The sequence below is a fragment of the Myotis brandtii genome, unplaced genomic scaffold, assembly GCF_000412655.1.
Source record: "Myotis brandtii unplaced genomic scaffold, ASM41265v1 scaffold82, whole genome shotgun sequence".
In the NCBI taxonomy this organism is placed as follows: Eukaryota; Metazoa; Chordata; class Mammalia; order Chiroptera; family Vespertilionidae; genus Myotis; species Myotis brandtii.
This window is the reverse complement of record NW_005371324.1, coordinates 8,399,392-8,421,767: the sequence shown is the minus strand read 5'-3', so window position 1 is coordinate 8,421,767 and position 22,376 is coordinate 8,399,392. Positions and strand designations below refer to the sequence as shown.

At 34.2% G+C, this 22,376-nt stretch overlaps 1 protein-coding gene across 2 annotated transcripts in view; it reads right to left on the bottom strand.

The window, feature by feature from the left end:
- PTPRQ (protein tyrosine phosphatase, receptor type, Q) overlaps positions 1–22,376 on the bottom strand; it is a 219,873-nt gene that overhangs the window by 59,766 nt on the left and 137,731 nt on the right. For both annotated transcript variants that reach the window (XM_014531678.1, XM_005884154.2), the window contains exons 28-33: positions 19,700–19,886; positions 16,490–16,734; positions 13,774–13,840; positions 10,358–10,516; positions 9,647–9,869; positions 7,425–7,498 (exon numbers count right to left, since the gene is read on the bottom strand). In XM_014531678.1, the coding sequence (XP_014387164.1) occupies positions 7,425–7,498; positions 9,647–9,869; positions 10,358–10,516; positions 13,774–13,840; positions 16,490–16,734; positions 19,700–19,886 (955 nt within the window). The remainder of the gene's footprint in view (positions 1–7,424; positions 7,499–9,646; positions 9,870–10,357; positions 10,517–13,773; positions 13,841–16,489; positions 16,735–19,699; positions 19,887–22,376) is intronic.

Sequence of the window (22,376 nt, the reverse complement as noted above, 5' to 3'; positions counted from 1 at the left end):
GCCAGCCATTCCCACCCCAGGCAAGCCCGTACTGCCCCAGTGTCTGTGTCTATTGGTTATGCTAATATGCATGCATACAAGTCCTTTGGTTGCTCTCTAACCCCTCCCCCTTACCATTTGTCTCTGGATCTATTCTTGTTCATCAAATTATGTTGATCATTATATCCCACATAAGAGTGAGATCAAGTGATATTTATCTTTCTCCAACTGGATTATTTCACTTAGCATAATGCTCCTGGAGAGCCATTTCATTATCTCCAAGGGTTGCTTCTCAATGAGGCCTACACTAACCCCCTCCTATGAATGTATAGGTGCCTCCAAAATTCATATATTGAAGCCATAAGGCCAAGGGTAAATACATTTAGAGTAAGGAAGTAATTAAGTTTAAATGGGTTCATAAGAAATAAGAGTTGGGTCTAATCTGATAGGCCCAATAGTTTTAGTATCCTTATAAGAAGAGATACCAGAAAGCTGGCTTTCTCCCTCTGGACACACACACACACACACACACACGAAGGAACAGGCATGTGACTTTAGTGAGAAGGAGGCCTTCTACAAGTCAGAATGAGAATCCTCACCAGATACCAAGTTGACTGCAACCTGGATCTTGCATTTCTAGCCTCCAGAACTGTGGGAAAATAAATTTTTGTTGTTTAAGCCACCCAGTCTATGGTCTTTTGTTAAGGCAGCCCAAGCAAACTATGATACCACCATTTACAACTGAAAGATATAACTAGCTCACTTCCTGCCTCCTCTCTTCTATATCCTCTGCATACTGTTCTACTCTTTCTTTTCTCCATAGCCCTTATCACCCTTCAATTTACATTATAATTAATTTATTTATTATCCTTATTGTTTATTATCCATCCAGAATGTAAACTCTCTGAGGACAGGGGACTTTATTTTATTCAAAACTGCTTTTCAAGTTCTGAAAATAGTACCAGGCACATAATAAATGCTCAATGAATATTTGTTAAATTTACGAATGAATACAAATATTGAAATAGATACTACTTTATTTCGGGTTGGAGATCAGTCATTGAAACAAATAAGAATGTACAACTTATCAATCATTTATTTTAGACAACTACTAAAATTATAGTCAAGTTTAATTTATCTGATTTATAATTTTACTGTAAAAAGTATTAAAGTTGAGTGACAAAATAGGCTATTTGTAAAATATGCAGGGCTTAATGTTTTATATTTTTTCCCTGGATTGATGCTTATGAAATGTTAAAATATAAAAGGGTTCCTATGGCGATTCTGCATGGTAGATTTAAATGAACACTGGACATTAAAGAGTTATCCGAGTTTTATGGTTTTCTAGAATCACCAGCACAATTTAGAAGACACTAAAGCAGCATGTAGCTCCTAAAGTATTTTAGATACACCTTTCTTTAGACATAAAAATGTGAACGATTTGTTTGATTGAATTTTCACATGCTGACTCTTAATTGGATATGCTTGGGAAAGGAAACGTGAAGATGAATGAAGAATCTTTATCAGGTAATATTGAATCACTGGACTTTAGAACTCAGTGGGGATAAAAATGATTTCATAGACCACAATTTTTTTCCCAGATTAGATTACTATTTCAAAGCACTAGCCAAGTGAAGTGAGGAAATGACATACCATGTATTAATAAACAATGTGTAATCCTTTGGGCACATGTATTACAAAAGTACCATTAGGAAAGTACAAAATGTGCCATGATTGTGAGAACAAATTTTGCTTCATTGCTATGCATGTACCCACAAAGCATGACCAATAAGAATGAAGGCACTTCTATAAATCTTTTCACAGAAAATGGAATTATTTTACCTAAAAATATAAACATGAATCTTTTTGGAATAAGTACAAGTCATTTCCTCATTAGACTTAAAATTCTATAAAAGGTCAAATTAAATTATGTTGTATTTGCAGAATAAAACATACCATTGTGATTAAGCAAGTCATAATTATGAAGTGCTAATTAAGTTCTCATCAGTATTATATTTTGATTGTAATTATCATCATTGAATCTCAGTATATGGATCTGATTAAGCCAGTTTTATATCTCTAAGAAGCTTAAGTTAAATTGGTTATAAAGCTTATCAGCTTTATAATGTCTGGCTTTTGACATAGGAACATGTTACATGATCTTATTAATATTATTATTAATCTTCAAAGAAAACAAGTTCAAGTTCTTTTAACCAAAATTAAATATAAGGAATACTTGTTTGGCTTAGTCATCCTGGATATTCTAATACCACATAAAAATTTATGAAAAGCCACTCAATTTCATAATTTAAGAAATGTAAATTAAAATAATCTAGGTAAATGTTATTCTCATACATCAGAATGACAAAATATTAAAAGTGGTTTCTAGAATGTAGGAAGAGTCTCACTTATTCATTGCTAAAAAAAAAGGAATTACTGTATCTTTATGTGTAAGAATAAAGCATACTCATGTGTGAATGTTAACTTCAAAAGCTAAGACAAGAAGATGAAAAGAGAACAGCTAGAAATCATTTAAAATGTTAAGAAAAGAAAATGTTACAGCAAGAATAGGAAGTCTGTGAGAGCAGAAACATCACCAATAGTAGTGAAATTGAAAGCTCCTGGGGCACTTAACGATTTTCAGGCAACGTGGTAACAGTGATTACAAGCAGAGCACTGACTGGAGTCACACTGCCTGGGTCTAAAAGCTGGTGCTGTAACTTCCTAGCTCAATAGTCTTGGGCAAGTTTCTTAAAGAGCCAGTTTCATACTTTTTACCAATAAATAGTCAATATCTATTTGTCGGAGACCATGTTATAGGGTTGTGAAGAATACAGTAGTTCATATATAAAAACAATAAGAAAAATCTTGATACATAAATAATGTTTAGTATTTTTATTAATAAACATTTATCACATTCATTCATTTATTCATCAGATTTACTTCCCCAATTATTTTGTGAGATGAGTATTATTATTCTCATTTTGGAAATGAGATTTCAGAAGTTACTTTTTAAAGTAATTAACCCGTCACATAAATTCGATATATGCCAAAGTGCCTGAAATATGCCTGACTAGCCACAAAGTTATGAGGTTCACCCCCACATTACCACTGTCTCTTTAACGTAATAAAAATCTCCCCTATATCTCTGGTGTTTTGGGGAAAGTGATTCTTTTTCTGCAAAAATACATAGAGACCCTGTTTCTCAGTGAGCATATTGGAACGTTTCACTGTTAGCTTAGTAATTAAAGGAGAGGTGTTATGACAGAAGAAAACAGTCACATGGTGCCTTTGCCATGGGGTTTAAGATTTCATCTTATTCAGCCTTAATGAAGCCTTGTAAGGTGCAGAAAGGAGTGTGTGGTTTTCAAATCACAGAAACTCTCTATAATTAAACCTTGCAATCAAAACATTGCCTACCAGCAGTTTCCATAAACTGATGTGCCTATAGAGGATTTCTAAAAAGGGTTTAAGAGGAGTTCTTGTAAATTTTGTTAATAAAAATGCTAATGCTTAATCCTGAGTGAAAAAAAATCAAATAAATTATAAGAATTTTTTCAAGATTAAAATAATGGTGCATGTCATTTCCCATGTTTATTCTTCCAGGCCATAATGATTTCCCTAGCAAATTCCTTTTAGACCCACTCATCCTTATCCAGCCCAGCTCTGCCTGATTCTTCTCACTTGCACTACTGTCAGCCTCTTTCACTAAAAAACTTTTAGTCTATCAGTCTATGGTGATTCTTTTGTTCATAATTTTAACTTCTGAATGATAATGTTTCTGAGAGTCACAACCACTATCAAAATGTCCTGCCTTGGAATAATATGCCCTGAACAAACTTAGAAACACAGCCTTACAAAGGCTCTTAAATCCTGAAGATTTTACTGATAGACAATGCAGCTCAGAACTCACTGTCTGTGGTTTGTGAAATGCCAGTGAATGAACATATATCTACTGGTGGTTTGATGACCTAAATGGGACCTATATTTCTTTCACTGAAGTCTGGGATCACAGATATGCAGAAGTATTTAGTAGGCTTGTTAAGAATGTTGAGAGTCACTAGCCCATTGCAAATGCTATTATATATCCCGATACATGACATATTTGAGAGAAAAAGGGACTCAAACATCTTTTGTAACCTTATGGTGACATTAGGGATATTATATTAATGCATTTTATTATTTGCTTGCCTACAATCTGACAGCCATTTTTGCCATTGACTATTGTAGAAATGGTCAATGTTATTTCTTTTTTGAGTTCTACTATAACTTCCTTGGCAATGTTCTTTTTCTGAAAAGTTGCATGACTCACTGGCCTTTTATTAATGTCAAATCATGGACCAGGGCCATTTCTGGTGGAGCTCTTTGGTGCCTGGCTTATCAGCAAATCTGATCTCTACAGAATCATAACATCCAATAGCCAGGTAGAAAACTGATTGGAGGGCAGAAAGTGATGTTGTTAACTCCATTAACTAGCAAAGTGACTGCAATGCTTTGCTAGTCATCAAGGAAGTCTACTCTACTGGTACACTTCATACGCCAGATCTGAACATCTCATTTCACAACTGAGGTTTTCACTCCTTGTAATTTCCTCTACTCCTGCCCGTCACTGTTTAACTATCTGTAAATGACTAGAGAGCAGAACTCCACACGACCAATCCAAAGCATTACAGAGCAAAGCCCATTTACTACAAAGCTGCTATATGTCAGAAGCGATCCCATGGAAGACCACTCTAAGGAGGAGCCTGAAAGGCTATCCTTCTGCCATCGGCTTACAAATGATATATGAACTCTGAGAATGTAATCATAGACACATGAAACCCTTCGCTGTCACTTCCCCTTACCAACCCAGTGCCTTTCTACCTACTGCATCCAGTCTGTGTTTCACCAGCCCCTTCCTCCCTGGCCTTGGCAGGATCCTGTGCTCTGCCCTTAGCTCCACATCTTAACATCCCTTCCAGACTCCTGTGGTTACCAGGGCACATAAGCATTAGTACGTGGATGACTAGGGTGATAGTAGTTATGATTCCAAAAAGGAACCAAGAACTGACTGTGTATTACTGTTACTTTCTAGAGTTAATTATTGTATTCTCCCTAGTCTGTGAGAGAAAGGAAGAAAAAGAAGATAAGCATGGTCCCTGATACTCGGGTATCCCCTTTTTTATGGCTTTTCATGCTCATTCCTATTCCCCTGAATATCTCAACTTTGCCTCTCGGATAACTAACTGAATATGATGTCCTCACATCAGTAACAAAGACAAATAGCACATGATCTCACTTATATGTGGAATCTAATGAGCAAAATAAACTGATGAACAAAATAGAACCAGAGGCATGGATGCATACATGGAACAGACTGACAGAGCTCAGAGGGGAGGGGGGCACTAGATAAAAGAAGGTGAAGAGATTAGCCAAAGCATAGCCCAGAGACACAGACAACAGTGTGGTGATGGCCAGAGGGAGCGGGGATGGGGCTGGGGGAGGTGGGTAAATGGGGAGAAATGGGGGACATCTGTAATACTGTCAACAATAAGTAAAAAATAAAAGAAAAAAGATAAAAAACAAAAATAAATTAAAACAAATAAATCTGTATGAAACCAACAAGCTATGAGAGGCACAGCACAGCAAGGAGGTCTCTTTTCAGCATTGCTAGCTATTCACTTTGTCTTTGACTCTTTTCTTCCATCAGTAAACACACCAGGGTCATTAGTTAGTGGAGGCGATAGTCTCTGAATGCCATAATCTCGAGGAAATTATGTTAGTGCCTTCAAGGCATTTACTGCGGTTGTATCATTGTGTGATAAAAATCACCTATCAAATGAAGAAACACTCCACACAATTTCAATATCCCAAGTCTCATCAGCTAGTTTTAAAATGATTAATATATTGTGTACAGTTAATCAAACCAGTGATTTTATGAAATTAGGGAGAATAGTCAAAGAAATTTGTTATTCCTCTATCAACATCCATGTAGCTAGTCACATGCCCCTTCTTTATTTCTTCAAGGTCCAAAGTTTTATTAACTAAGTGGAGCCTGCAGAAGCTGGATTTCTATACAATTAATGTTTAAAAACCTGGTGAGAATTTCTAACTGAAAATGGTAGAACAATTATCTGCATCCAGCTTCAACTCTTACTGAAATCTGTTGCAGCTCACGATATGCTGTGTATCTGAGCAACATACAAAGTTCCACATTCTCAAAGCTTGGTGCAAATTGGAAGTTGTGATCCACTCAAAAAATTCTGGGGATATAATTTCTCCTAAGGGAGTATATTTCTAAAGTTTTTGGGTATAGCCTACCCCAAAATAAGCTATTAAGCATTTAAATTTTTTCTAACTATAAAATATTAATGTCTTTACATATGTTGCTTTATGTAAATCTTTCAAGGGAATACTCTCATCACCATTTTCCAAATAAGGAAACTGAAGCTTATAGAAATTATTTTCTCAAGTGGAGGAGCCAAAATTTGAATGCAGGTGTAAATCCTCTATTTGGGGTGTAATTGCTATCAAATCTGTGCTAGAATCCTGACCCAGCCACTTAATTACTTAATATGAACCTTGGTTTTCTCATCATTAAAATGGAGGTAACGTTATCCCCTGACAGGGTCTCTGACATTATGGGCCAGATAATTCTTTGCTGAGAGGGGCTGTCCTATGCACTGTGGCATGTCCAGCAGTATCCTTTGTTTCTGCCCAGTAGATGCCCATAGCTCATCCCCCATGGTTGTGACAACCAAAAATGGCCCCAAACATTCTCAAATGTCCCTGGAGGGTAAAATCACTTTGATTGGGAACCACTGATCTAAAGTAAAGGATAGTTGTGAAGAGTTCATCAGTTAACACATACAAAGAACCTGAAAGTGTGTCTGGTATAGAATATTTAATGTTAGATGATGGTGATGACTAAGAAGAGGAGGAGGAGGAGGAGGAGGAGGAGGAGGAGGAGGAGGAAGAAATATACTTGCATTTGACTAAATTGTATTTGTATTTTATTCAGGCCTAATTGAGGGCATATAATTAATAAGAAAACATGAAAGAGCTGATTAGAAAAAAAGAAAAATTAAAGAGGACAGGTAAACGTCTAGTTTTTTTAGGATTATTTCAGAATAATTGCCATAAGCCTTTTCCTTTGTATTAGGTAAATATCTTCTGCTGTAAGATTGTATATTAAACAGCTAATTAAATATTTGCTTGGTATAATGTTAGTGCACATCAGCATAGAACCAGTACCATTTCAAAATCTAGATCCAGATTCAAATGGATGCAACTCCCATCTATTAATAGAATATTATAATATACTATTTTTCCTTAATCAGGTTAGTTAACCTTGAAATGAATTTATACTTGAGAACATTCAGTTGTGGATTATTACATTTACTAATGAATGTTGCACTGTAATTAGCATGTTGAGAATTGAAAGTAAACTACAAAATATGTCTTACCTAAAGTCTTAACAGGGTCAGAGTAATCAGAGTCAGTAAATTGTCCCATGACATTTGTGGCTCTAAATTTAAATCTATAAAATAGAAAAAAAAATTTAAAACTAGCAATTTGCATGCCATATGTTTTTTTTATGAATAATTTAGCAAATAGCTATTAAAATAAACATTTTTATTTAAGATAAAGCAAATTTACAAGATGTAGACTTGAAATTAAATGACCATCCAGACAAATAGATACTATCTTTATGTGAGATGAATAATTACCCTAGAAATGGACCTCATGAACTTCATGAGAGAGTGACTAAGAATCTGGGCAGACTCGTAAGCAGTCAGCAGCTCAACTGAAGCAGATTACCTACCTCCTTCACAGATTTGTTTGGATGAAATAATGTAGTCTGTGAAAGTGTGTTGCACAAACAGACTTTTAAACTATAAATCATAAAAACTGTTATACCTTGTCGACCTTTGAAAATACCAGTGAACCAGATTTAGAATTGTCATATAGAACTTATCTTGTTCATATGTATGCAATTAAGAAAATGTTTCTTAAATCTATGTATGCACAGCTATATTTTTACTTCCTATGTTTTTATGACATCTGAAATGGAAAATAGGTACAGAAGAGAATCAATCTTAAAAATCATTCTATGATTCTAATATTCACAAAGACAACCAAAACACCTTATTTAAAAACTATAGACATCCAGGCATTTAAAAACATAAAATCAATTTACATTAATAAATTGCAATGCATAAATTAATCTCTACTATTCTCAGTTTCTTATTATTGTATTGATTATATGAGGAGTCTGTTTTGGAAAAAATACGCAAAATGAAAATACTTGAATAAGTATTAAACTTTGTGATATACCATTTTCATAACTATCATATGTATAATGATTATATTTTAGGCAATAACCTTGTAACCACAGTAACTGTAATTCATAATAGATGATATAGCATTTTTAAAAAATTTGCCTACCTTCTCTAATTTTTCCAATGCTAATTTGGCCTAAGACACTTATAAAGAATTTAATAATGCTTTAGTTAGTTGACAAGATGAGACTAGCTACATTTTTCAAATTTACTAGTAAAAAAAAATATATTTTGAAAATAAAATAATTCAAGATTTTTAAAAATCTGTCATCTTGTGACACAGAAATAATAGTTAATTTAGTAGGAAAAATCAATTTAGCAAAGAAATTAACAAAGCCAGAGATGAAAACAGTCTTTTCAACAGATGGTGTCGAGAAAACTGGATATTCACTGACCAAGGAATGGAGTTGGACCCTACCTAATACCATTTACAAAAATTAATGAAAAATAAAAAATTGATTTCATTTGTAAAGAGATTTTTAATATGATATTCAGTTGGATCTACAAAATGCCAAATATTAAAGTGAGTTGTAAAGATTTCAATCACTAAATATGATGTTTGATGGTATATAGAGGATAAAAGTATTGCTATGAACAAGGTAAATCGAAGCTATCATTAACCAAAAGACTGTGATAGTGTTCCTAAACACCTGCACATGAACATGCAAGGCAAATAATGAGTGAAAAACACAAAATATTATATTGGTCACATTGTGCTCTACAGAAAGAATTAAATTCTCCTATCCAAGGGCACATTTTTCATATTGACCTTATGTTATTTATCAGATCAAAAGATCAAATCATAATTACACTTAGGTTTGTCTGCTTTTCCTATAGAACTATATGTCTGTGGAATATGAGGTCAATCCACAACCCAGGTACATGCCCCTGACCGGAACCGAACCCGGGACCCTTCAGTCCGCAGGCCGACGCTCTATCCACTGAGCCAAACCGGTTTCGGCCTTTGTTGGTCTTTACATTCCTGAAGCCTAAAAATTCTGGTCAGCCCTGGCCAGTGTGGTTCAGTGGTCTGAGGGCTGTCTCATGCACCGAGAGGTTGCTGGTTAAATTCCCTGTCAGGGCACATGCCCAGGGTTGTGGGCTCAATCCCTAGTGGGATACGTGCAGGAGGCAGCTGATCGATATTTCTCTTTCTCTTTCTCTCTCCTTTCCTCTCTTTCAAGTCAACGAAAACATATTTTTAAAAAATATTTTTAAAAATCTAGTCACAATACAAGATGGATGCCCAGTGCTTATTGAAAAAATAAAAGGATGGGTGGATGGAGGAATGAAAGATATCAACCAGCTTGCTAACACAATGCATGGTAGGTATAAACTATACATACAAGTATTGCTTTTTTGGCTTCAGAGGTCCATTGCAAATTTTGTCTTCATTGCCAGGAATCATACATGCATGATCAGCACCTATGATGTAGATTTCTTCATTGCTACTGAACTTTGTCTTTCCTTCTGTACACGGAGGATTAGGAAAGCCTTCATTTGTAAAGTATGGCCTTGGTTTATTAAAATATGCATCATACCACTTTGTTACATTTCCATCATGCTGAGCTATTTTCAGAAAAAAAGAATGATGATTACAAATAACATATACATTATTTTCAAATTTATAAATGGTTTTTATAATTGCATGAAGAAATTCTGGATGAAGTATCTTTCACTCTATGAACCACCAGGGATGATTCAGCTGATTTACCTGGATAAGCATCTAGAGAAAAAAAAATCCCTCAGTCAAGAGTAACTGTAATGTTCACATCTCCAAAGAAGTTACCAATAATCCATCTTGTCAGAGTCAAAGTAATCCTACTAGCATATGGAATAAATAAATCACATATTTTAACTATGCCTTCTCTTATTTCTATAAAAATGTTAGCATAAGTGTTTTGTATAATTAATGATAATATTGACAATATATTAAGGTCAAGATGTATGTGCTAATCAGGAGTCAATTTAAATTACTAGTTTTGAACTGAAATTTCTATACCATTCAGCAATTCATACTTTATAAATTAATAGGATAAGTTAATATATAATGATACCTCCAGCTTCTGCTACAAGCACTTGTACATTTTTGATGGGCCCATGATCATCGTTATAGTAACATATTGGCATTCTGATGGTAATTGTTGTTGAAGTCACCAGCAATTTTCCTGTGGCATCATAAATAGGGGTTGGTTTGGTTTTTGGTCGTGCTGGAGCTATAAACAAAGAAGTATCATAATTGATTTTTTGTTTCTGAAGAGGAGAAATAAGCATTTAAATTTTTTTTCAGGCAGGTAATTTACAGATAACGTGATGACAAACATAAAGAACAAATGAAATAGTCTTATTTTGATACAGCAAATATTAAACAATTATTATCTCCTGGTGGTATAATTATATATTTGAGACTTAACCTGAAATAATGGGACTCAGGTATAATTTTTGGACATCTGACTTATCTTTACATATTAAATAAATTCAAATTATATATGCTCTCACTCAAATATAATTTTCATAAGTGCATTAAATCATACTATTATCTTAGTGTTTTTTCTTCTTATTTTACTTATTTTAGCTAGTTTTCCAATTTCTATTCTAGTCATACTAGCACCTCCCTTTCACCCAGTTTATCCATGCCAAACATCCTTTTATTTCTGTGGAATAGATTTCCAAGAGCAGAATTTCTGGAACAAAAGATATATGTATTTTTAACTTTTAATAGATATTGCCAGAATAATTTCTAAAAGTGCCCTGATAATTCACATATTACCATCAGTGCATACACATATCTCCCAAATCAATATTTATAGAAGCTCTGTTTGTTTAATTAATTTCATCTCATAGCTATATATAACAACTAGAGGCCTGGTGCACAAAATTCATACACGGGGGTTGGGGGGTGAGGGTCCCTCAGCCCGGCCTGCACCCTCTCACAATCCGGGACCCCTCAGGAGATGTGGGACCCGGCCTAAACCGGCAGTCGGACATCCCTCTTGCAAACCGGGACTGCTGGCTCCTAACCACTTGCCTTCCTGCCTGCCTCATTGCCCCTAACCACTCTGCCTGCCTGCCTCATCACCCCTAACGACTCATCTGCCTGCCTGATCACCCCTAACTGCTTTCCTGCCTGCCTGATCTCCCCTAACCACCTCTGCCTCAGCCCCAACCACCATGGCTTCATCTGGAAGGACATCCAGAAGGTCCTTTGGCTGTCTGGTCTAATTAGCACATTATACTTTTATTATTATAGATTGTTTGAGCAACAATGAGTTGCTTAATCAAATTTCATTTTCTATCTTTATTTAATCTTGTTAAAAGGCCTCTCAATAATGCTATAAAATTGACAATATTATTTCAATTTTGCACATGAGGAGATGGCCTTATATCACATAGCTATAAAAGAGAACCAAATCTTTTTACTTGATCCTTTAGCTCATTCCTCTGAGATATAAAGCCTATGATATTAGATGAGTAGCAAGCTTATTGGGGAAAATATCTGTGAAGAGTAAAGATAAAGTGAGCAAGAGGAGATGGTGAGAGCCTTAGACCACAGAGCACAGGTAGGGAGACACCTGAGAAAGGGGAGGAGGAAGAAAGAATTCAGCAGGAAGAGCCTCCAGTTTCAGGGAGTTCTGAGAAGCTCTAGGCCACTGAGGAATTCCCAAGAAAAGGTTTCCAGTTAGAAGAATCTTGCACTGGACATGACTATCCAACCTGACATTATCTGTTAAATGCAAACTTAATGAGACTACCATTAATTCAATATCACTCCATGTTACTAACAAAATCATTCATATTACTGAAGAAAAATTAATTTCTCTAGGACCCCACCACTGCCTCCAGTATATATATTTATATCTTCTCTAGATAACTGGTCCTGAGTCTGTCTGCCCTATCTAACGAGAAGAAAATCAGAATGAGTCTTCTTTACCTGGGATGACCAAAGCATCTGAAATGGGAATTTTTTTACTAAAGAATCAATATTGTTAAGTGCATATCTACATGTCTGCCAACAAATAACAGACATTAAGATGAATTGATGTAAGCTCTGCTTTATGAAGTCATTTTTTCAAATTGCTGATTTTTTAAGACTTTGTATTTGTATTTCCTAAGCATATAATTTATCAATTAAAAGCAAATAATTAATATTTATATACAGTATTAAAATACCCATTGATGAAAAGATAATATTTATCAGCTTCACCTTACAGTGAATGTTTCTCATTCTCTAGTAGGGCACTGTCCTAAGCGTTTTTTCAAAGATTATCTCTTTTAATCCTCACAACAATGTATGCAGTAGGAACTAGTATTATCTCCACTATCCAGGCTTATAGAGGTTAAGAAACTTGCCCAAAGTCAAACAGATATCAAGTGGCCAATCCCGGATTCAATCTCAGCAGTCTGACCTTAGACTCAGCCTAGAGCCTGCTTTTAATCATTGTGCTTGGTGTCCTTGCCAAAGACTGAGAATCGCTGTGCTCTGGTGTCCTTACTTTTTGCTCTAAAGAGGGAAGCAACAAGGAGGTGGAATTCTACTAAAGGTCCATATACTTGTTTTGTTTGTTTGTTTTTAGCTCTGCAGGTTTTACATAGCTTTTTAGAGAGATGGCACAGCTACATGCAGGTTTTCAGTCTCAGGAATAGAAGGCACCCTGATGACTGAATGACCCTAAATTCCTCGTAAAAATCTTTTTTAGTTTTTATGGATTTGGCGGGCGAGAGGCTCCAAATTTTAGTTATATTTTCAATGAAAACTACCTGTAAGATTAATAAATTGATAGATCAGAATATTTAGAGTTAGAATCATAAAGCTGAATACATGGTTGTTCAGTAAACACTATTTAATTAACTGTAAAGAATTCAACTTTCAATATAAATAAAAGGCATTGAGGAATCTAGTTAAAACTAGTCAACTTCTAGTCATGGGTAATTTAAAGAATAAGTTTCGTTTTCAATAAAATTTAAAAACAAAATAATGGACTATAAAATTTGTCTCAGAAGAGTTTAAAGTTATAGGAAAGGAAATATAAGAAAAAATAACAGGTGGGCATTCTCTTTATTTAACCGTAGAGGCCCGGTGCACAAAATTCATGCATGGGTAGGGTCCCTAGGCCTGGCCAATGATCAGGGCCAATCGAGGCCTTCCTCCTCCTCCCCTCCCCTCTGGCCAGGTCCTTCCTTCACTCTATGCCGCCCCCTGGTGGTCAGTGAACGTCATAGCGAGTGGTCGAACTCCTGAGGGGACAATTTGTATATTAGCCTTTTATTATATAGGATGGTAATTTGCATCATTATTTGGGCATTTTAATTATAGCTTTAACAAGCATATATTATTACTTAGATATGCTTATTAAATGCACATGCATCATTACAAGCTTGACTCCATCCTTAATTCTAATACAGAATTCAAGTTCTATTACTGCTTGATTAAGAGAGCAGCATTTGTGGAATGAATGGGAGTTTGTGTATATACCTTTAATATCCATAGTTATTCTCATCTGAACCTTTGGTCCTGCACCAGCACTATTGATTGCATAAACCTAAAACAAAGAAACATCTTGTTACTATTTTCAAATTATTGCTTACATGTACATATAACTGATTATGGTTATATGTAATTTTAAAATGATTCTACTTTTAAAAGCAATTGCATATAATCTATTAACTATATATTTCTTGCACTCCCTTAAATGTGAGTTATATATGGAGGAAGAATATTAACAACAAAGTAATTCTTAAAACTGATCTTGTGTTACTAGTAAGCCCTGAGAACAAAGGCTGATTGACCAAAACAGACCAATCACAGAGACTAGGAAAAGACTGTGGCTTCAATTGGAACCTGTAGGAGGAATAGAAAAGACTCTATTTGCTCTCTTCGTCTAATCTAACATCTTTTCCTCTTCTCTGTAGCTAGGTAACTGGCTTTCTGTAAATCCATATTCAAGATCCTCTTTTTTCCCTTCTCTGAGATGAAATCCTATTCCTCCAGCCTCCCAGTTTTCCTGTATTAAATCATCCCTCTGAAAGTTGCCCTTATGCCCTTCTTCACCCCTGCCCCAAAGTATCTGACGCTATAACCTGCATAATGCAGCATATACACATAAAGCATTTCTGTTTGTATATATAGAGGGTGATTTACACAGATGTGAATCCTTTCAATTAACTTTTTGCTTTGGAAACTGCAGACACAGAATTTTCTTCTATCCATATTATATTGCTATATAAAACAAAGACCATGTTCTCGCCCAGTTTATCGTACTTGATAAATGAAATTCAGAGTATAATGTTTATTGACGTTAATAAATTTGTTTATATATTAGTGACCCACACTCCACACTATATATACTTTGATTGAATTAAAACTGTAATGATATGTATGATGTGCTAGTTATGGTGAATAATCCAAGCCCCGAAAACATGGTTAAAAATAGCTAAAGAAAATACTTATTGAAGTTTGTAAATTTAAGAAAGTATCCACAACAAAAATGATATTATGGTCTGCTTCCTTATTTTTATTTCTTTATGGTGCAAGCTAACATTTAAGTGACATAGTAAATGATGAATTGGACAGTGCTTTTCAATTGCATTGTGGAAAAAGGTCACTTGGAAACCCTGGTAAATGAAGATATGCAGATTTTCATGCAGCAGATGGGAACAGGTGCTAAAGTTATACATTTCTAATAACCTCTCAGGAGTTGAGGTTGCTGTAAATTCCACTTTGTGAACAATCAGAGAACTTATTTCTTGTTCTTTAAATTATGAATTAGTTGTGATTTATTTCCTATTTTTTCTCATATTCACAATAGGCAAAACTGATAGCATACTCACTATTTACCATAACTACAAATCATTAATACTCACAATATTCTTATAAAGAAGTTATTAATCCTACTACTAATTTTTCAGATAAGAAAACTAAGATAGATTTGCAGAAACTGACCAGACACAGAAAATAGCAAAGTGAGTATTTGAACCAAGGTCAGTTCATTCTCTTAACCACCACTCTCCCTCTAATAGATCTTTCACAAAGGTATTCACAATGGTATGTACAACAAGAATCCTAGCAAGACATATTACCTAGTAAGATATAAAGTTAATGAGGGAATACATACACACATGGTAGTATTCTGATGATTATAAAGAGTTACTAGGAGGATTAGTTAATAAGCTAAGGTTTAGGATGAATTCTATGTTGCTTGAAATATGAATTATCTGAATCAGATAATTCTATTTGAAAATTGCAAGACATGCTATAAAAATCATCAAATGATGAAACAAATTGTTCATGGCCTGTATATATGCAATATGAACTCACATATACACTTACTTTCCAAAATGGATAATTTAGAATGAAGATGTAAAATGTTATTAGCTTTTAGTAATAGTTATGTGAAATATATGTGAATTTCAATCACGTAAATAATTATTTCTGCTCTTTGCCTTTGAAATTTGCGTTTCCATGTTTCATTTATAATCACACATTAACAGTTTTCCATTTGGCAGAATCATCTCTTTATCTACCACCACTCTTTTACTTTTAGCATGCATTTCCTTTATCCTTTATTTTATTTCTGCATTTCTAACAATAATACAAATGTTGCTGTATTTTGGTGTTTACTTTTGGCTTACAATAGTGCACATTTTTTTCTTATTTACAGTACATGCACAACTGTGGGTTGGCTGACATGGCTTAACCTTACTTGATATTTTCCCATTCCTAGACCCAGACTGAAGGAGCAGACTCTGCTCGGAATATCTTTTCTTGAGACAGAGAGGAAGAAGGAGAGAGCTGACACAAACTTGTAATGCTTCTCCATAGATGTGGCACATGTCATTGGCCAAAGCACATCATGTGGCCAAAATCAAAGTCAATGGCATAGATATATGTATAAGCCATAGAATGGAAGGGGAATAAATTATTTCTAAACAATAATGCTATTAGAGTTAATGGCATTATTGTTTGTACAAAGGTTTTAATTACCTACATATTTTCATAGGACTTGGTGTATTATAATAGGATATCAACAATTTCACTTCTCTAAATCTATTTTCTGTGGGCATGTCTTAAACAATCCCCCCAAAATATGTGAAAAAATGTAGTGTGTACATAAGCTGAAGTATCTTTGAATGCTGAGTTTGACAACTGACTTTGTAAAATAGGCAAGTAACTAAAAGCTATGAATGCTTACACTGATATTGTATGTATGTCCACCTTTCAGTCCTTCTAACATTGCGATGACGGATGTGTCCGTTTTCTGGATAATGCTGAGGTTGTGAATCTGGACAGCAGTAGGGTCATCTTCTCGGTAAACCAAAGCTTGATATACTTGGATATTTCCATTGGGTTGAGAAGGAGGAAGGAATGTTAACTGAAATTTTGTCACTTCATCTGGTATCTTCTGAAATGTCATGTTGTTAGGTGGATCCTTAGGGACTAAAATGAAATATTTAGCAATTAAATTTTATAAAAAATATGTTCTTTTTAATAACCATATAAAACTTATTCACTTCAAATTTACGTTTACAAGGAGTATTACACAGATTATTTAACCCTATGGATTATGGAAACAAGTAAAATGGCTGATGCATTGTAACATCATTGACATCTTTGGTCACAGGAACCATACTGCTGATCCAGCTTATTATATATTTCCTTCTTATTTATTTAGCTTTATATATGCATTATTTTTATGCAGAACACATTTCCATGACTATTTGAGCTTAATTAAAAATAATATAGACTCACGGGAAGTTGCAAAAACCATACACAGTTCCAAGTAGCCTTCCCCTAGCTTTCGCCATTGTTGGCATCTTATATAACTGTAGTTTAATATCAAACCTGGAAACTGACATTGGTACAATGCTGTTAACAAGACTACAGACAATATTCAAATTTAACATTTTTTTACACCTTCTTGTATGTAGTTCTATGCAATTTAATCCCATGTCCAGATTCCTATAAACACCACCAGAAACAAGATACAGAGCAATCCCATCACCACAAAGGAACTTCGTCTTGCCTTCTCCTTGTATTTGCCCTCCATGCCTCCCCTCAACACTAATCATTCTTCATCTCCATAGCTATGTCATTTTGAGAAACACAATGCATAATGACTGTGAGGTTCATCAGAGTTGTTGCATATATTAGTAATTCATTCTTCTTTCATTGCCAAGTAGTGTTCCCTTATATAGGTGTACCAGAATTTGTTTAATCATAAAAAAATTTGGATTGTTTTCAGTTTTTTTTGTTATTTCTAATAAATCTGCTATTACCATTTATATACAGATGTTTGCATGAACACAAGTTATCAATTCTCTATGATAAATACCCTAGAGTATAATTGCTGAATCATACTGTTTTTATAAAAGATTAACAAACTATTTTCCAATGTGGCTATACCCTTTTATAGTCCCACTAGAAATGTATGAGAAAACCAGTCTTTCTGCATCTTTGCCATCATTTGGTATTCTCACCATTTTCAACATTATTATTTTATCTGTCCTAGTAGATGCATAGTGATATCTCATTGTGGCTTTAATTTGCATTTTCCTAATAAGTAATGATACTGAAAATCTGTCTTATCATGAGTTTATTTGCCAATCATATCTCCTCTTTGGTGAAATGTCTTTTATCAACTTTTTAACTGGATTTGTTGTGTTGAGTTTTAAGAGTTCATATATTCTAGATATTCCAGGTTTTTTTTTAATAAATAGAAGTTAGTTGGACATATAACAAGCTAAGTATCAATAAATTATTGTGAAAAAATGGTATACACGAGGATAAAATTATTTTATGAATATAGTTCATAATAAAAATATATTTTATGAACTATTTATTGCTATACTACATAGTGTTCTTTATATGAATAACTGGATGAATATATCTATTTTGATCAAGTTGGAATGGATATATTTTTCCATACTAAATAAAGAATTTCCATGAAGAAGGCTGTTAATACTTGGCTATTCGTAGTTCAGGTACAAGCTCTTTTTTCTTGCAAACATCTTTAAAAATAGTGCCCTCTGGCAAGCAAAAAAATAAGTAAATAAATAACAGTGAGGAAAAAGAGAGAGAATCAGATAACATTTTATTGTTCCAAACACCACATTTTAAGGGCAAAAAGGCATAGCTAACGTAAAGGTTAGACAGGTTCAACACATTTTCACAACATTAGTTGTTAAACATATTTATGATACATAAGAAAAACTTTATATATCTTTTTACACGAGATGTTTTCAAAAATAAGGTCCGGTTTAAAAGTTGGATACGTGGAAGATTTCTCTCAATGCTGGAAAGAACTTCCTATCCTGCAAATATATTTGGTTTTACATCTAAAATTCAATTTTTAGATGTTCAGTAAAAATGTATTAAACTACAATATCCTTGAAAGAAGTAGCACATTAAGATTTTCAATGAATGCTTTAAGGGATGGATGTGAAGAAGTTCAGCAGCATCTTTCCTCACAGGAAGGTAGGATGACAGAGACTTGCAACAAGTACAATAAGAAAATAGATACCTGGGATACACGTGGCAGCCCATTGGAAACAAGTGGGATTTTAGGGTTCAGAGAAAAAGATGGACCTTCTAATTTAGAACCATAACAGTAGACAATGCAGTATGTAACATAATGAAAAGACTAACTCAAAAGTATTTTTACCTCCTATACTTACCTTACAGATAGCAACAAATAAACTATAGCAACACATCCCTTCATGTGCTCTTTCCAAAGATATATCTGGTGGCAAAGAACATCAGGAGTCTGAAGGAGGATGGGGCAAGCGAGTTCTGGGAGGTTGACTTTCCACATTTAATTCTTATTGGTTACAATCTTATTATTCATTCAGACCCTGTTCATGGGAACTTGAGGAAATCTGTATGGATTCTGACATTTATCAAATAGATTATATAATAAAACATGTCACTTAAATAAGTGAAGAAAACATATGATAAATGTGACCCGGATTTGGATTTTGACTTCTAGATTATTTAATAATAGAGTATTAGCACTTTAATAAGCATTCAAATCATGAGACAGAAATAATTAAAATGGAATTTTAGGTGAAGCATTTTGGGCTATAGACAATTGGGAAAATCATCCCTTCAGCAAGATAATTTCTGAAACATTTAGTGTTTAAATAAATGCAAAAATTGTGCTTATTATGAACTAATTTGTGGGGTTTTTTTTGTATTTACAAGGATTGGCTATTCTGCATAATTCCACTTTGCCTCAAAAAAACAGAAAGCTTCACTTTTGTCAATCACAGTAAATCACTGAATATTATATTTATATGCATTCAAATTTGATAATACATACCCTTTTTAGGGTGGGGTGTGATAAACTGTAAGAAAAATACCTAAGGAGGTCCAGTTTTTAGCAATGATAAAAAATATGCCTTACCTGATTCTAAAGTAGTAACAATCACTTCAGCACTTGACTTTCCTTCTACATAAGCCGCACTAACATTTCCAGTGAATGCAGTGATCACCACAGAATACCTTGTGAATATTTTTAAATCTTTAATTTCTATGGTTTTATTCTCTTCATTTGACTTGATTAAGGAAATATTAAATTCATCACTATCTACCTATAAGAAAAAAAATCGCTGACAATGAAAGAAAGCAGCACTTGAGATACAAATCACTAAAGTATAATAGTGCAAAGCTACATGTGGTATATTTATCTAGTCAAGATTTAAATTAGAGTTGACCTTGAACAACACAGGCTCGAACTGCATGGATCCAAATATATGCAGATTTTCTCAATGAATATTTGTACTGTTTTCAATCTGCAGTTAGAAGTCTACAGATGCAGCTTGCTGACTATATGCATTGATGTAGGCAACTTGACTATATGAGGATGTTGGTGTCCACAGGTGGTCCTGGAACCAATCCCTGTGGATACTGAGGAATAACAAGTTTTGGTGGAGCCAAATGTTATATGCATATTTTCAACTGTGTGGGGGTCGGTGCCCCTAACCTCCATGTTGTTCAAGGGACAACTGTATTTCTTTAAACAGATTGTCCTGGGGAATCTAAAGTGTTACTTTAATAGTTTAATAATTAGCAATTATTTCAATAATTAAAAGTAAAAGAAAAAGCAATTCACCCATCGAAAATTATCAAAATCAAGCCAAAATCATCTCTGCAGTCGATGAAACACTACTTCCTACTCTAATGTTTTATAGAGAAAAATATAGGTTTTGGTACCCAACCATCAAAGGTTCAAACCCCAACTTAGTCACTTAATAGCTCCTACATCGTATTTGTCAACTCACTTACGCTCTGTGTCTTACTTTCTGTGTATTGAAATGGGTGATAATATGTGTTTATAGTGCTTTGTTGAAATTTAGAAAAAATAGATCTGAAGTATTTTGTTTTATTTTAATACCAGACTCACACAAAGGAAACACATTTTGTAACATAATTCAGGATATCATTTTTCATACCATAACTCATAAAATCATTTTTCAGGTATAAAGAAGTATTTATATGTGCACTCATATATATATATATATACTTATTTATACCTGAAAAACTATTTTCAGAAATTCAACTCCTTTTTGAAATACACTTGGTCTTTTCTGCTCTAATTTTATTCCAATTAATTTTAAAATGCTGGTCTTGATTGCAGTTTGAAAAACTCTGAGCTGACACTGGATAAGAACTCAATTGTGGATGTCATAATTATTAAATATGCACAAATGCATACCTTTTGGTGTACTCAATGTAGGTTTATGATTTATTTAAATATGGTTTATCTTTGATGGAAAGTCTAAGTTTCTAGCAGTAAGGAAGGGCTTTTCCTGAGGTGAACATCAGAAAATTTAAAATCTTATTTTGCATGCTCCTCTCAGGCACATGATTTTGAAAAACTCTAAAACAAATTATACACACTGTTCGCAGTATTAAGTTCATTCTCAACTTCACCCTCCCTGGTAACTTTGAAAGATGGCTTTTTGTTCAGTATATGGTCTTCAAATAGTCTTTTCTAAGGCCTCCCTTAACCTAATCTAATGTTGCTATGAGAAACACAATAAAAGGCTGATAAATAATATCAGCATAGAAAAAAAGTCAGGTAGATTGTTCCTACCTCAAGACAGCAGAGGAAGGAAAAGTTCCACTGCTCTAAAATGGCAGAAAAAGAAATTAGCCTAGAAATCCAATTGATGAGGTACCCATTCCTCCTGATAGAAAGTGTATTTAATTTGTTGTCAATATTTAAATATCATCGGAACATCGGGCTTTTAAAATTTTCCTTAGGACGAGGCTTATATTCACGCTGAGTAACAATGATCTAGGTCTGAATGATAGTCAGTTTCTGTAAAGAGCTACGGGTCTCCAATGCATCACTGCCCCATCCAGTTGGCTTCCCTTTGACTGCTCATTTATGTTATTGCCTGACTACATACTGTGGCCACTTGAACTCTGATTTTATAGAGTTGAGGTGAATTCCTCAAGATTCCATAACAATTAAGTAGCTGACAGGATTTACAGTCAGTTGTTTCAATAGTCCAGAACTGTCTACACTATCATAAGTTCACTGGGAATGATCTTATAAGGTACAATGAAACTATTCCAAGGCCATCCATGAAAACAATGGATAACACATATCGAGAAGTAAAAATATGACACAGCATGTATGTGACCTACTATATCTTAAATAAATTTTAATAAAATCCAAAAAGAATGCTAGGCCTTCGAATACAGCTTATATAAGATTTATTATCTTTCTTTACTAAACCTACTTTATCTTTGTTACTATTAACCATTATTTGTTCACTTACCCAGGACCAATAGCTCAGACCTTTTTGACTAGCATTTCCCTTCAGTTAGTGCCAAGGTTGTTTGCTCATATTATATTTGATCACCTATTATTATTATGAAACATTGTTATTTATTTATGAAGTGTGGTAGTTTGTATATATAGTATCAGTAGCTGGGCTGGTTCACTTCTCTCCTTTTTCTCTCCCACCTCCACCCTTCCAATTTGGTAAACCCTTATTCATGCCTCAAGTCTCAGAATAAATTTAACCTGCTCTGTGAAGTCTTGTCTTTATCCCATGTCTCCCCTAACA